At 43.0% G+C, this 14,767-nt stretch overlaps 2 protein-coding genes across 4 annotated transcripts in view; one reads left to right on the top strand and one right to left on the bottom strand.

Moving 5' to 3' along the window:
* The window catches only part of ctif (CBP80/20-dependent translation initiation factor), a 77,161-nt gene that overhangs the window by 6,222 nt on the left and 56,172 nt on the right, over positions 1 to 14,767 (top strand). The window lies entirely within an intron of this gene.
* LOC146514166 (uncharacterized) lies at positions 10,784 to 12,956 on the bottom strand. The gene is made up of 2 exons (XM_085168798.1): positions 12,737 to 12,956; positions 10,784 to 12,525 (listed from the first exon to the last, which is right to left on the bottom strand). The coding sequence occupies exons 1-2, from the start codon at positions 12,954 to 12,956 to the stop codon at positions 11,456 to 11,458; spliced, it is 1,290 nt and encodes a 429-aa protein (XP_085024924.1). The 3' UTR covers positions 10,784 to 11,455.

Here is a 14,767-nt window from a genome sequence, read left to right as displayed (position 1 = left end):
TTTAGTAGTAACAATAATAGATCTACAAAGGCAGTTTTCTCAATTGTTGCCACCTGTTGCTCTGGTAACAGGATTTCTGCCTCTGTTTTGGTGCTGTACTTCCCGATGCCATGAACGGTAGTAACCAGACCAAAAAGCAGCGCACATTTCAGTGCTTTATTTCGGTGCTTTTTTTCCCTGAGCTGTGATACACTTTAGATTCTAGCCAATCATTTTACGTTTCCGAGGATAGTAGGCGGGCCAAGGTACGTACGTTCTTTTAGAGCAGACTACAGATTAAAAATGCCCAAGGCGAAGCGGTCAAAAGTCTGGCTGTACTTCACAGAAAAATATGCAAACTCAGCAGCCTGCAACAAGTGCTTTAAGCTGATACTGTGATACTGTCAAAGGAGGTAACACCTCAAATCCGATGAAACACCTGGCGACGCATAGCGTTTTTTTTTTAAGCCGAGAAATGCGCCGTATTTGATAGCTTGCTGCGAGACCTCACATCGAGCACATCTACTGCGGGTGTGGTGCCTGTTATCGGACCCGGAGCCCTGCTAGTGTAGCAGAAATGATGATGATGATGGCAGCAGCAGCCGTTCTTCTCTGCGTGAGTAGCTTAGTGTTGTTTGTGTGTAATTTACGTTGAGTAGGCTAACCACGTTATTACATTAATGCATGTAAGGTGAACTAGCAAACATCATCATAGCTACATGCGGCTGTCTTCTTGTTTGATGGCAGATACTCCCTTCACCCTGGCCAAAAAGGCTAAAATGACCAAAGAAAAAGTGGAAAACAGTTAAACATGAGAGGTTTTTGGATAAAGTTTGTGTTTTTTCCATTGTTTAAGCACTGCTTCCAGCCAAGAGTGATACCATATATGCCCTATAGCTGCAGAAAAGGCTAACATTGTTATCTTTTTACAAAAAAAACAGCTGAACATGAGAGTTTTTTGGACAAAGTTTGTGTTCTCCATTCTTTGAGCACCGTTTAAGCACCGGCGCCGTTTCAAAAGTACCGGTTTGGCACCGGTATCGGATAAAACCTAAACGATACCCATCCCTAGTCAGGGGTATCCTGAGGTTGACTACTTACCTACGTTGCAAACTTGACCAACAAGCCACCCCTCTCAGGCTTACAGAGGTTTGAGAATGCCCCTTTTTTGGCTTTGTATGAAAACCATAAGATGGACAAATATAGGGGATGCACTCTCTAAAGTGTGACAAATGTCTGAAAAGAAAATGAAATAGAATTTCCAGTTCACTACCGAGACGCATTATGCAGAAAAAGTGTTACGGGAGAAATTGTGATTGATTAGTGCCAGCCACATAATGCTTATTATTATCCCTCGGCTTTGTCAGAGAGTGGCGCGCAATGTGAACAGTGACACTTTTTCATAGGGCTGGGCGATATGACCCAAAATTCATATCTCGATATTTTTTACCTGGACGGCGATATAAGATATATATCTCGATTTTTTTTTTTTTTTTTTAAAGCCATAAAGTAAGAACAAAAAGAGAGTTCTTAGTCAAAGCTGTGTCCCAGATGTCACACAGGCACTTTTATTAACATAGAGCATAGATGTACATACAATTTACTCAAAAATAAATTATGAGCATTTATTAAATAATCACGCTCCATAAATAAAAGAAAACAATGTTGTTTTTGTGCATAACAAAAAGCTCACAATTGTGCAGTCAAAAATGTAAACTAAAAGACGCAGAGCATAGTAACAAAGACAGATTTCGTAGCTGCTCTGTTCCCAACTTCTACTGTGTGACTCACAGCATTGAGTTTGAAATCCTCTTCGTAACCACGTCTCTTAACAGGTGCCATTTATGGTCCTTATACACAGTAGGGTAATGTTACGTTGAAGCACAGTACGTATCACTCCGCGAGGCTCCTCGGTAGCCGTAATGCTCTGACAATCCATCAACCGGTGCAGCACCGTAGCTTACCAAAGTCGTACTAAAACATTTTTTTGACAGATTGCTGAGCGCTGTGTGCCACATAAAATCTGTTCGCGGCCATCAAGCACAACCAGAATTCATACATAAGGCGCGCTGTCAACTTTTGAGAAAATGAAAGGATTTTAGGCTGTGCAGCGCCTCTGGGCTGCATGGCGTTAGCGTGGTTAGCTCGTTAGCGTGGTTAGCTAGCTAACACGTTGACGGCGTCCAGCCCCACGCACGGGGCGATGCGCAGTAACTCGTTAACGGAGATTTGCCGTGTCCATCTTGTCGCTTCCTGCAGGTGAAGCGATGGGGGAGGAGGGGGAGTTGTGTTCAGTGAAGGAGAGGCGAGGCCGAGTAATGTTGCGTAAAGATAAAAGTGGACGAAAGAGAGGCAAACTTGCGGCTCCACAAGTAACATAGACTATATCGATATAAAGGATATTGTCACGTCTTATATCTCGTATAAAAATATATCGATATTTTTTAAAAACTCGATATATCACCCAGCTCTACTTTTTCATCGGCATTTTGAAGGCGATATATTTAAAGTGTTCATGTTTGCTAGGTAAGAAGACGGGCTCATCCTGGTACTACCGGTTCCAGTGAATGCAAAATAAGATGCAGTATTAAAAGGATTTATTTGTCATTTACTTATAAAATAAATGAAGCACATTTGTCCAAATTGTCCATTTGTCATTACATACTGGCAGAGGTGTAAACAATCTTTGAATCTCTGTGTCTTCAGTGACTGTTAATGTTTCATATGCACACAGGTGTTATTACTACCCTTTGCGGACTGTAAAGTCCTTGATCCTAAGCAAAGAATGTGGTTGCTCCATTTAACCTATTTGCATACATCTATTACAGCAAGTATGTCTGCTGAATGATTAGAGTCAAAGAAGGCACGCAGCTCTTCTGCTCTCAAGAATAGACTACTCCAAATTATATTTAAGCTCAAGTGTAAGTTTCTTAAGCTGCCAGTCAGTAGTAGACCAGATTAGACGTATTACCAGCTCTCACTGCATGGGGTGAGGACATTGACTTGGATTCCCACTGGGTAGACGGGCTCTCATGTTCTGCTCTGTTTGGCTTGTGAGGATTATGGTTCTTACTGATTGGTTGTTGTGTAACCATATCAAAGGTTGCAAATCACCGAATGGTTTAGGCTTGTTTTTCTGTATTCACACAGTACAAGCTGTGTTCTTTCCATTACAGCTGATTTCTTTTTAGTGAGTAAAATCCACGAAGAGAGTGACGCACATCACGTGAAGGAGTCCAAAAAGTCTGTTCCGCACTCTGACGCTTAAATTGAGTTTATGCTTATGTGTTAAATTTTCATTGTAGGTACACTGAAAGCAAAACCCCCCCTCCCCCAGCCACAAAAGCCTACACCGAAACCTGGTGTGGTCCTCGACAGAAATGGAAGACTGGTTGGCCCGTTTAGTACTAATATTTCTTCCTTTTTGTGGATTTTCCATCTTCTTTTTCTGCTGCCAGTTTTAGAATTGACTGGAACAACTCGAAGATAAAAGCTCCATCATGGTGGTAAAGCATGGTACTGGTACAGCATGCACAGGTATAAATGTTGGGAAAGGCATCAGCCACTAGGCTATGTCATAGGCTCAGCATAGATCCACAAGTCATATTTAAGCTTTAGGAACAATAATTCAGTTTGTTCAATATCTCATTCAGTAGGCCTGGCAGTGTGTTAATTCAGCACATCAACAGGCTAACTTCTGCAGCGCATTCTCCAGAAGTTTAAGATAGTTACTAATTATATGTATGCTTTTCCAGAAAAGTTCCACTTTCCCTACAATTTGAAAAAAAAATACAAGCCTGTGCATGTTTTCATTTCATAAAATTAAATTTTTGGATATGCCCATGCTTCAACGTTCCTTTTGGACCACGATTAAGTTCTAAACTAGTTGTGACATTGCTCTTTCATTATTCAGACATTAATTAGACACATTGATTAGAGTGTCTACAGCAAAATCGATTTTTTGTGTGTGTTTATACACCACTCCTGTTGTAATTTTGCATATATTTGTCCATTAGTTGACATATATATGCACTCTGATTTTGGAGATACATCCAATCACGGACATGCATAGTGATGAAAGTATCTCTATCGGTCCTCAAACAAAGACACAGTGTGCAGTCCAGTGCCACGCTGTGTCTGTCTGGCCAGTTTAGTATCAGCCTGAACGCTGCTTCACTTTGGGCATCGATGTCTATGAGGTCAGCTGTGGTACAGTCTGCTTTGCATTTTATAGGGTTAATGTTTCTCTGCTTGCCTGGAGGGTCACTGCCTGAGGTAACCCAGCTTCTCACCGCACATTGTTACTCCACTATTAGTGCTGGAAAGGCTTTGTAATAAGTAATAATGTGTGTATTTTTTGGCTGATAACAAGCTGTGAGACTCTAAAACATTGAGCAGCTCAGGTAAATTGTCCCTAACCCTAACCGGAACCTGCCAGAACCACTCGGCTAATGACAATGGATAGTAATAAATTACGTGGCTTGTCTAGATTCAACTGAAAGGTTAGGAGGAGACTTTGATGTCTGCAATTGTTGTGTACTGATATGCAATTCGACCAAAACAGGTGCAGCTTGATGACATCAACATCAACATGCGCTATCGCGATAGAGCGATATAGTCAAAATCTCTATCGTTGGCCAAATTTATATCGTTTCTATCGTATATCGTTTATATTGCCCTCCCCTACTGGACAGGATGGCAGGCAGTTCTTTGTTGTAACAGCTGTTAGGATTGGGGAAAAAAAGCGAAAAGGTGGAGACAGGAAAGAGCAGAAGAGTTAGAGCATTGTGGGTCAGGGGACTGAAAAATGTAGTTTGAGAAGACAGAAAAGGAGAATAGAGAAAAGAGGAGAGAGTGTGTTATACTGTGATGATTCTACAAGCAAATTAATACTACATAAACAGGTAGTATAGAAAAACTCCACAGTGCAACAATCACTGCAAAAAATTGCTTGAAATCTGGAGACATGGGTCAGGATATTTTATACTTTCTTACATGGTGCACACAGCCGGAATAAGTGGATTCACATGTGTTTGCACTACTGGAGGTACGCTCTGAGGTGCCAGTGAGGGAGTTTGCAGGAGGCAGGACACATGAAGCCTGCTCGCTAGAGGTGAGTGTGCTGGACCGTTAACTGGCGCAATCCAACATTACACAAACTTGTAGTAAAAAGCTGGAAAGTTTTAGACTGGCTAATGCTAAGCTTGATTGTGTTGAACACTTATCTGCTTATATGCACCTCGAATGCTTATGCACGTTTGTCTGCCAACCATTTTATACTACTTATCTTGGTCCAGGTCATATGACCCTGCTAGTCGATGCACATGCTTTTTTGGAATGCAGTCTAAAATTTTCGCCACCCTGTAGTTCTTATCTATTTTAGAATAGCTATAGTAAGTAATTTCAACAAATAGTTGACAATAGGGCAGGGCAATATGGTCAAAAATATATATCACGATATATATTTGGAAAATTTGCGATAACGATTTAACTGACGATATAATTTCTGCAAGACAAAATACAACTCCACAACTTTACTAGCGCAAAAACCCCTGATCCATTCATTTTACTTAAACAAGTAGCTGTTTTTATGTGCATTAAAGCTATATAAACATTTAACAGTGGAAATGCAAATTCCTTGCTGAAAGTTTAACCAAAAGGCATTTCCAGTAGAAATGGGCTGACATATCCTGAGCATAACCATGTATAATATCCACTGAAGTTAAAAAGAGGCGCTTTGCAACATTATACTGCAGTGTGCCAAATAAAAAAGTCAAATACGTATTTCTCGGACCATAAGGTGCATGGGATTATAAGGCACATTAAGCGAAACAAAGCAGTCAGATAAATCAAACTTTATTCAACTCATAATTCTTGCTTCTTCCACTTCTGTACCATTGATTCATTAATGCTGTATTCTATCACAGCTGCTCTATTCACATGTTGTTGCAGTATATTAATGACTAACCTTCTATTGTGGATGGATTGTCTCAGTTGTTCTCCTGACTGAAGTTTGGTCCGTTTACAGCATCCTGCCATGCGATTGCATTTGTCTCTAACCATCAGGAACCTTCACATTAACTTTTATTGAGTGGAAAAATGTTAGCGTTCATCCTCGAGCTTTACTGTTTATGTTATGCTAACACAGCTGTGTCGCTAGCGATCACGTAGCACATCATTATATACCAGCTAGTCCAACTTCAGTAACCTTACAAATGTCACTGCTGTGTAGTTTCCTGTCTTCATTTATGTTGGAAGTGATAGCAGAGCTGTACATTCGAATTTTTTCAGAAATCTCTCACTCAGAACATGCTATATCATGTTTAGGTAACTAGCGAAACTAGCGAGCTAACTTCCGCTAACTTCCTGCTAACTTCTAACTCCGAATTCTGTTTTCATGGATGCCTGGATGTTAAACTTCATAGTTACACCTGGTAAAGCAGCAATGATGATCATTTCATTAAAGGTGAAAGAATTTAGACAGTTTTAAACTCTCAGTGACGTTTGTTTGACTTCGGGACTTTAAAGGACGGAGTTTAGGATCCAGATTACTTCCAGATTTACAAGCACCTTAGTCGACAAATACGGCGGCCTGCTTGCATGTTCTACAAAAAAAAAGTGGTTTGTTGTGTATCTGACGGACAAACACCAAACAGTTAAGCTGCACCATTTTTACAAAACAATTCTGGCCCATCCTTTTCACTCAACAATCTACTTTCCCCATTCACATTCTCCGTTACCGTGCATTCTCCGTGCTTTTTTGGCACTGCGCATGCGCGTTTTACCCATATTCTATCGCGATATGTCATTTTCTTATCGTTGCCTAGCTTTATACCGGTATTACCGTGAACGGTATAATATGGCCCAGCCCTAGTTGACAGTATTTCACAACAGCAAAGTTTTAAAGCTTCGCCTGGTGAACCCTGGGGTTGACGACAACTAGTGTGTTGAGTTTTTATCTAACCAAATTCCCTGCATCAGGAGGGGAAGACATTGTTGCAAATCAGTGACTCATGAGCTGTTTCTGTCTTGCTCTATACTTTTCTCTTCCCATCATTCTTTTACAGGTCAACCTTGGTTTCATCTATACAAAGAATTTCTTTTATCAGAAAGGTCATAGCTCTTTTAGATGTTTTCTGGCAAAATGTAATGTGTCCTTCCTGTTCTTGAGTGTAACCAGTGGTTTGCACCTTGTTGCAAATCCTCTGTTTTTACATTTTTGCATCTCTGACAGTGATACATCTATCTATTTTAGAGCATTCTTGACTTGGCAAGAAGCTGAGAAGTTGTTTTTCTTAGGCAAGGAAAGAATCCTTCAATCATCTGCTGTAATTACCCTCTGTAGCCTTTCAGGCCTATTGGTTTTGCTAAGCTGGCCTGTGTCTTCCCTTCCTCAGGCAATTTACCACATTGTTGATTTGGCTACGTTTTTGCAATCTCTCTGATGGGTTTAGTTAGCTTTTTTTCACTCACTTCAACATTTTTTTAGACGTTCATTGGGAGTTCTAGTGAAAAGGTATGAAACTACCATGGCCATGAAACTGCTTGTCAGTCAATTGTTCAATGGCTAAACAGTCAACACGCTATTTTTGTAAATCTCCTCGAATTAAAGCTAAAAGTCTGCACTTCAATCACATCTTGATTGTTTGGTCCAAAATCCCCTATGAAAAAAGTACAAAAATTATGTCATTGTCCAAAAATTCATACATTAAACAGGGCTCGCAAAATCGCTAGCCCGACGTCCCGGGGCTAGCGATTTTTCCAGTCGGGCTACCAAAATCTATCTCTGCCCTGCCCGTCGGGCTATCATAGGAAGGAAAAATATATGTCAATGCTTTTGCATTCTTTCGGAAATGTAGCTGGGTAATTATGTCATTGGCATCGGTGAGCCAGAATTTGCGCTTGTTTTTTGCTTTCACTTTGCAATCGCGCGAACTGTGTATAGAGAGCGACAGTACTGATTGGTGAGTGACGATAATTTGAGCACCAATTCCTCTGACATCGTCTTATCAATCGTTAGCTTACTATGCAAACATGACAAGTGAAATCTCCCGCAGCAAGCTTAAACATGTGAGAGGTTGATCGCGCAGAGAATCGCTGACCGTTATGTGAGTGCGTGTGTAAAAGCAGCAGGATATATATTTTAGTTCTGCTGAGCCAAATAAGACAGGTCAGGGTGAAGAAGTGACAGCCCAAGAAAAGCTTACCACAAAACGGAAAAGTTATGACAAATCAGACTATAAGGCAAAAAGAAAGAGCAGCTTTTTGGTTTCATGGACAAAATAATTTCTGTGGCTGCAATATGACGAGCTAAATAACCAGAGGTGCACATAAGTGGTCCGCAGGTGCGCATTCGCTGTCAAAATAAAAGACGCGCACCAGATAAGAAGTTGCAACGCGTGTTTGCGTACATAAGATTTTCTGGAGGAGGACAGACATTTGTTTAGAACTCTTAAAAATGTCGAAGAAGCAAGCTCCTTTAAGCAATTACTTTGGTGTTCCTCCACCTCCAAAGAAATGTCAGAAGGAGTCCGAACCACAAAAGAAGCGCGTATTCTCGGAAAAGTGGTTGCAGGAGGTGAGCTGGCTTCAAACAAATGATGAACGCACAGAGATGTGGTGCAGAATGCGCTGTGAAAATCCCACTCTAGCGGACAAAAAGAGTGCTTTTTATATGGACGCAAACGCGCGCTGCAACTTCTTATCTGGTGCGCGTCTTTTATTTTGACAGCGAATGCGCACCTGCGGACCACTTAAATTATGTAAATAACATAATGTTCTGCCGGGTGTGTTGTTGGTTTTCCCTCGATTTCTGAGTCGACAAGCGCCTTTGTTACTGGGACCAGTAATTATATGAAAGGCCCCCATTAGAACCCATGAGAAATGCAAGAAATGCATTATTGCTCAGTCTGTAATATCTTTCCCAGAACAAACACCAATTGCAAATAACATACTAAAAATAAACCTGAAAAATCTGTTTAGAACAGACTATGTTGCAAAGAGTGAACTACCACTGGCAAAATTTAGCAGTCTTTGCAAACTTTAAAAAGCAAATGGCCTCGATCTTGGTTCCACTTGCCTCTTACCCGTGACTTCAGTGGAAATTTCAAATTCAGGATCTGACACAGACTGATTCATGTTCTACACAGTTCTTACAAGTTCATAGAAATTTCTGTTCAATTAGAACCAAGTATTTGAGTTGATGATTGTAATTTTTATTCAATGTTGAAATTTGTGTTTCAACAATTTTTTGATTAATGTTTTGTTTCCGTTACAATATTATACTTACAATATTATACTGTATAATATTGTAAAGGAAACAAAACGGGAAACAAAACATCAATAAAAAAATTGCTCTTTTTTATTCGGGCTACTTAAATTTATTTTGGGCTACCAAAAACTGAAGAGTCCTTGCCCGAAGGGCTACCAGGGATTTTGATATTTTGCGAGCCCTGTTAAATATTTCAGACAAACATGTCAGGATACAAGGATGACGTAAGGAAAAAGTCACATTGGATGTTGTGTTAAAAATAGACATTAGTGCCCACCCTGTAGCTGTACGGATCTTCTCTACTGCCAAGTTGAAGATGTTTGTAAAGTATGCGTGTATCATAGGAGTCAGGATAGGCGTGGATGCAAAATGCAGCTTATTTAAATGTCAGAAATCTCCTCATTTCATGTGAGTGTAGATAGAAAGGCTGGACAATCATTACTAGTAAGTTAAAATGCAAGCAGGACTTCACAATGATTTCATCATTGTCTGCATCTTTTTGTTATTTGAGAGCTCATATCGCTGATTGATCTTAGCGTGTATGGGGAAGATGAGACCTGTGTTTGGTGAATCTGAGCTGCCTTGCAATGCTATTTGTGTCCCTGACCTTGCAGAGTCAGTTCCTCTGTTTAGTCAAAGCTCTAAGATGGGCCACCAGCCTGCAGAGCTTCTTTATTTGTTATTCCTCACATATACACCAAATACAGTAGTATCCTTTTCTTTGTGAAGAGCAGGTCCTTGCTTTAATCTCATATCCTTTTCCCTTTTCCTGCAGCCTATAAGTACAATAATAGTTTGGCTTTTTTTTTACTGTTATACGTGATTGTATTTTATGACTAAACACTTATTTTTCCCGCATGAGAAAAAATTGATTTTGAGTCAATGTAGCCATGAAACAAATCAGAACTGCAGATTTAGAGTGCTGTGTTACAAAACACTGCTGGGTAGACTTGCATCCAATTCCACAGATGCCTCACTCCTGTGATATGCAGAACAAGCTTTATATCCTGAAGTTAATGCCATTGAGATGGACCTGGTGATTCGCTCATCCCCTACAGAAAGCACATAAAGGCTGTAATAGCACTGAAATTGTCATAGATAGCAAGGCAAAAAAACCCCAGAAGCTACGTGTATTTTGCATCAATCAAAGGGTCAATAATTGCTGGCAGCTGTTTACCCTTAGGCAGTAATCCCACACTACATATCAAGGACAACAGTAGGACATCTGACTGGATTGTAGCCACTATCAATATGCATCTATCAACATACTGTTGCATTCACACTATTATTGATTGCGGCTCTACTTATTCAAACTGTGTTAAAAGTATTATAACTCAATATTTTTAACTTCAGAGCTCGAGTGAATAAACGCAGTGCTGTGAAAAAAAGTTTTGATTTCTTTTGTAATTTTTACATGTTTTAGATGATCAAATTTTAATATTAGACAAAGATAAGTGAAAATACTAAATGCAATTTTCCAATTATGATTTTTCTTAATCGAGAGAGAGAAGATATCCAAATCTTCCTCGCTTTGTGTGTGACATAAACCAGCGGTCCCCAACCTTTTTTGCGCCACAGACTTGTTTATGTCAGACAATCTTTACACGGTCCACTCTTCTTTGCAGAAGAGTTTTAATTCGCTCACACTGCTGTTTAAGGCCATGCCATTATCGGATTTAAGCCCAGACTTTGATTAGGCGTCTCTTATATAAGTTTATTATATATAAGTTAATTTACCATTAATTTTTAATGTCTGAAGTGAGTTTGCACTGTCCATGGTTCGTTTACAGTGGGTCCATGTAAAATAGTGGTTTACACATTCGATTAACACAAAATGATTAACCGAAATGAAACAAACACACGGAGCCAGAGACAAAAAATACAGGGAGCAAAAGCCCAAAACAGAACAAAACAACAGCACTGCGGCCCAGCAACAGTCCAAAAGAAAACAGACAAAAAGCCCATGAAAGGCGCAGAGGCCCAGGCAACAGTCTCGAAAAGGTTCAGGAGGCCGGCCCGGAGGCTGACGGCACAACAGTCCAAACCCGGGCAGGTCAGGAGGCCGGCCATGACGGCAATGACGTCCAGTCATCGGCCTGGAAAGTGGCCGGACAGGACGTGCAGGCCGGACAGGACGTGCAGGCCGGACAGGACGTGCAGGCCGGACAGGACCAGACGGCATGGGGACCTCAGGCGCAGACGAAGCTAGATGGAGCGAGGCAGGACCAGGCGACGCCGAAGGCGAAGACACTGAGGCCGGACCAGGCGACGCAGAGGCTGAAGCTGAAGCTGGACCAGGCGACGCAGAAGCTGCAGCTGAAGCTGAACCAGACGAGGGCGAAGACTCGGAGGCCGAACCAGGCGACGGCGAAGACTCGGAGGCCGGACCAGGCGACGCCGAAGACTCGGAGGCCGGACCAGGCGACGCCGAAGACTCGGAGGCCGGACCAGGCGACGCCGAAGACTCGGAGGCCGGACCAGGCGACGCCGAAGACTCGGAGGCCGGACCAGGCGACGCCGAAGACTCGGAGGCCGGACCAGGCGACGCCGAAGACTCGGAGGCCGGACCAGGCGACGCCGAAGACTCGGAGGCCGGACCAGGCGACGCCGAAGACTCGGAGGCCGGACCAGGCGACGCCGAAGACTCGGAGGCCAGACCAGGCGACGCCGAAGACTCGGAGGCCGGACCAGGCGAGGGCGGCGCTGCAGGGAACGGCGTGGGAGCCGCAGGTGGTGGCGCTGCAGGCAACGCAGGTCGCTGGACGGGCCCCTTGGACCCTCCAGCGGGAACAGGAGGCTGGACGGGAACAGGCGGCTGAAGCGGCCCCTCGGACCCTCCAGCGGAGGCAGGAGGCTGGACGGGCCCCTCGAACCCTCCAGCGGGAACAGGCGGCTGAAGCGGCCCCTCGGACCCTCCAGCGGGAACAGGCGGCTGAAGCGGTCCCTCGGACCCTCCAGCGGGAACAGGCGGCTGAAGCGGTCCCTCGGACCCTCCAGCGGAGACAGAAAGCTGAACGGGCCACTCAGCCCCTCCAGTGGAGACTGAAGACGGCTTGAGCGGTTCTCCAGAACCCCCAGTGGGACCAACAGATGAAGGCCGGACGGGCCCCTCGGACCCTCCAGCAGGACCAGGTTGCAGAACAGATGAAGTGGGTGTGATGTCAGAATGTCCAGAGTCAGAATGCTCAAATGGAGCATACAATAAACAGTCACCGTCTCCCCCGAGAGGAGTTTGTGCAACAGTCCTGGAGTGGCGGCGGCCTGAACGCCGTTTCCTTCGGGATGAGGAAACAGGAACCGGTGGAGAAAAGGAGACCTCCTCCTCATCCTCCGACCACATAGCCGCCAGGAAAAAGGCAGGCGAATGAGGATCCGGCTGGTGTGGGGAGGGAGAGGAAGTCCGTGGCAGTGTTGAGACAGGTGGAGAGTGTGTGTTGTCCTGGGGCAGCGGTGGGGAAGATGTAGTGAGTGAGAGAGCAAGCTCACCAGCCCTGACTTGCTCTCTCCAGGCAGTAATGGTGCCATCCAACTTAGTGTCCTTAGCAAACTGAGAGAGCTGAGGGTTATGACGAATGATGGCATCTACTGCACTTAGCCCGACTGCCATAGTCCGTAAATCCTGTGACTGGGCAATGCGGTCGAGCAGACTCACCATCCGCATCATCTCACCGTTGAACTCGGAGGAAAAAGAGTCTGCGGGGTCCATGTTCTGGTTGCGATCTTCTGTTATGTGAAGGCTGTGTGCACGCAGGGGTGGTGATACGAAAGACCCAAAATGCAGACTCACGGAAATCAAAGGTGAACTTAAATACAGCTTTAATGTTAAACTCAAAAAAGCAACAAAACTGAGTATCCAAAATAAACTTACATGAACAGACTGACAGAACACACAGCTAAATAAACAGTAGATCGCGACAATGACAGACTGAAACACAGGGCTTAAATACATAGAGGGAGCAATCAGGGAATGGACAACAGGAGGGAAACACAGCTGGGGCAAATCAGAACTCACGAGACAAGGAAGCGTAAACTGAACACACTGAGATAAGACAGAGACCTTCAAAGTAAAACAGGAAACACATAACACAGACTGAACAAAAGACACAGACTCACATGCCGGCACTACAACAGAGGGAACAGAGATGTGGGACCAGGGCAGACAGCAACTAAGGATTACACAGAGACAAACCATAAGACATGACTCTAATGAAAACCCAAAGACTAGAAATGATAAATAATATAATAAACTCAAAAACCATGGGTCAACGACCCAGGCATCCTAACAATCCCTTTGGGGTTGCATGAGTAAGGGCGTCTGGCATAAAAATCTGCCAGGTCAGATATGCAGAGATACCCGCTGTGGCAACCAACAGGGAGTATCCAAAAGTAGCAGGTTGTTACCGGTTTGGCTGAGGACATAGCGAGGGGCACAACTTGGATTGATTGGATTGTCAGATAAATTTTTCGCCTTTTTGGGCTGCATATGAGTATGAAAAGTGTTAGTTTCAGTCTTAAAATACACCAAATATCATGAAGATAACAAATGTCTCTTGAGTCAGCAATGGCAACAAAAAGGGACAACGCAGGGAAAACTTGTAAACCTCTGTAGAACGTTACTAAAGCCAACAGTGCACCCTTTTATGGTGTGCAAGTTTGCAAACAATCTCATCATAAATGTCACAATATATTTCCAAAGCTGGATTGAACTACTAGAAAAAAGCCCTCCATTGGTCAAAGCCACAGAATTGTTTGTCCTTCCTTAAAATGGGGTCTCAAGTCCATGTACCAAGCATGACTGCGATAGCTGTGACCCTACATCCTGTTAGGCAGCTTTCTCAGTGATTATGATTAGCAATAATTGCAGCAAGTGACATAAGATCCAGTATCGCTAAAAATTAATTAAGGAAGAACTATGCTTGATTAAAGCAAACTAATTTTCCTCAGACATACGGTTTAAAACTTAAAGGCACCAAAATGGACCCCTTTTTAAACCCTTTAGTTGTACTGCACTGCTGGCAAGGCAGACACCATTGTTTAAAAGGTTCTTGCTTTCCATATGCCCCACCTCTCTTCCTATACTCATAAAAAGCATCCTGTCAACTTGTGCATAATCCTGCTAACAGACAAAAAGACAAACCAGAAAGCAGTAGTGAAAACAGAGTTACCTTGGCAGAGGTAACAAGCAGTGAATCACTGCATCTATACGGAGATTGGAAAAAATGTGAAAGCATGCAAACATATATGTAGATATAAGCATTGGTGTGCCAGGGGATGCTTATACTTGTACATGTGTGCATGCATTCATAAACTTGCAGGTCCCGTGTTGCTGAGCGTGAGTGTGCATACTTCTGTAACCTACTAATTGCAAATCACCAGGCTAATCAAAGCCCTGGCATTAATGTATGCTGGATTATATTATTGAGACGTATGGATTACAGTGCTGACTGTGAGTCAGATGTATAACATGTTGACCTGCTAGTGTTTGTGGAGATTCAGGTTACTGTCTCTCAACAACAG

The sequence above is a fragment of the Neolamprologus multifasciatus genome, chromosome 7, assembly GCF_963576455.1.
Source record: "Neolamprologus multifasciatus chromosome 7, fNeoMul1.2, whole genome shotgun sequence".
Lineage (NCBI taxonomy): Eukaryota > Metazoa > Chordata > Actinopteri > Cichliformes > Cichlidae > Neolamprologus > Neolamprologus multifasciatus.
Note: the sequence above shows the minus strand (reverse complement) of the source record. Positions and strands in the feature narration are given on the sequence as shown.

Excerpts from the sequence above, each read along its gene's own strand:
- LOC146514166 (XM_085168798.1), bottom strand. The coding sequence starts at position 12,956 with ATGGACCCCGCAGACTCTTTTTCCTCCGAGTTCAACGGTGAGATGATG. Across the intron at positions 12,526-12,736 it reads GAGAGAGCAAGTCAGGGCTG|GAAACGGCGTTCAGGCCGCC; the intron begins GTGAGCTTGCTC and ends CTCATCCCGAAG.